Source organism: Bison bison, unplaced genomic scaffold (genome assembly GCF_000754665.1).
Source record: "Bison bison bison isolate TAMUID 2011002044 unplaced genomic scaffold, Bison_UMD1.0 scf7180017852474, whole genome shotgun sequence".
In the NCBI taxonomy this organism is placed as follows: domain Eukaryota; kingdom Metazoa; phylum Chordata; class Mammalia; order Artiodactyla; family Bovidae; genus Bison; species Bison bison.
In genome coordinates, this window is record NW_011483047.1 from 9,448 (window position 1) to 10,640 (window position 1,193).

At 43.4% G+C, this 1,193-nt stretch overlaps 1 protein-coding gene across 1 annotated transcript in view; it reads left to right on the forward strand.

Moving 5' to 3' along the window:
- KDM5C (lysine (K)-specific demethylase 5C) overlaps positions 1 to 1,193 on the forward strand; it is a gene marked incomplete at its 3' end in the record, with an annotated part of 30,559 nt that overhangs the window by 9,441 nt on the left and 19,925 nt on the right. Inside the window, exon 6 of the mRNA XM_010852721.1 lies at positions 71 to 229. Coding sequence (XP_010851023.1) covers positions 71 to 229 — 159 coding nt within the window. The remainder of the gene's footprint in view (positions 1 to 70; positions 230 to 1,193) is intronic.

Genomic DNA, 1,193 nt, shown 5'->3' on the forward strand with positions numbered 1-1,193 from the left:
GGAGGAGTATTACGTTTGAAAGGCTGGACGGGGCTTGGGTTGATGAACTGTTGCCTCCCTCCCCTGGCAGATTGAGTCATATGTGTGCCGAATGTGTTCGCGAGGGGATGAGGATGACAAGCTCCTGCTGTGTGATGGCTGTGATGACAACTACCACATCTTCTGCTTGTTGCCTCCTTTGCCTGAGATTCCCAAGGGTGTCTGGCGGTGTCCAAAGTGTGTCATGGCGGTAAGAACTTCCCAGCCCCAATCTGTGTCTGCCTCATAGGCTGTCCTTGCCTTCCTTCATCTGGTCTTATTGAAAGCAGCCTCCTAGCTCAGCCACAGTCTTATGTTTTGGGTCCCTGAGGTTGGGCTAGGTTGGGCAGAGCTTTGGGAGAAAGAAGAGGAGGACATTCAGCCTGTGTTCTCTGGAAGCTCTCAGACCACCTGGGGAGGTGAGATTCATAATTAGATTGTATATGATGACATATAATCAAATGTTAAATTGTGTGTTAGAAATTCAGATGTAGAAGTTCAGAGGAGAGGAAAGTGACTAAGAGTAGTAATCAGGGAAGGTGTCAGCAATTAGATTTGGAGGACAGGAATATGAATAAAAAAATGTCCTTTTGATTTTCAAGTTTTTTATTTTTTATTTCTTTTCGAAAGCTCTATTGTAATAGTCTGGTGTATTTTCTTCTCATCTTTTCATTGTTGCGTATATATAACTATCTTTAACAGGTTTGGGATCATACTGTGTACTTTTATTTGTTACTTTATAATCATTTTTCTGTATTATTCATGAGTATGATTTCTTGTAAAGGGTTCATCATGTGGGTATAATATTTATTAGTTATTTTCCTTCTGTTGTGATAATTAAATTGGTTTACACTGTTGTAGACTTCAGTTACAAGCGTTGGGCAGACTTTCTAGACTGGGGGATGGAGGAGTTCAGGAGTAAGGCTATGTGGGGATAACGTACCTAGTGCAAGAGAGGCAGTGAGGAGAGCACCTGAAGCAGCAGTGAGGGCTAAGAGGCCTGGTAAGTCTGCCAGTTTCATTTCATGAGCCTTTTACCTTGATCCAAATTCTGGGTTGCTCGTCTGCATCTTTCCCTGGCTTTCTGGGAGAGTAGATGTTGATAGTCTCTCACCCTGTCAGCTGTGGTCATAGTGTCCAGGTATGCATGTGCACGTGGACACACACACACACTC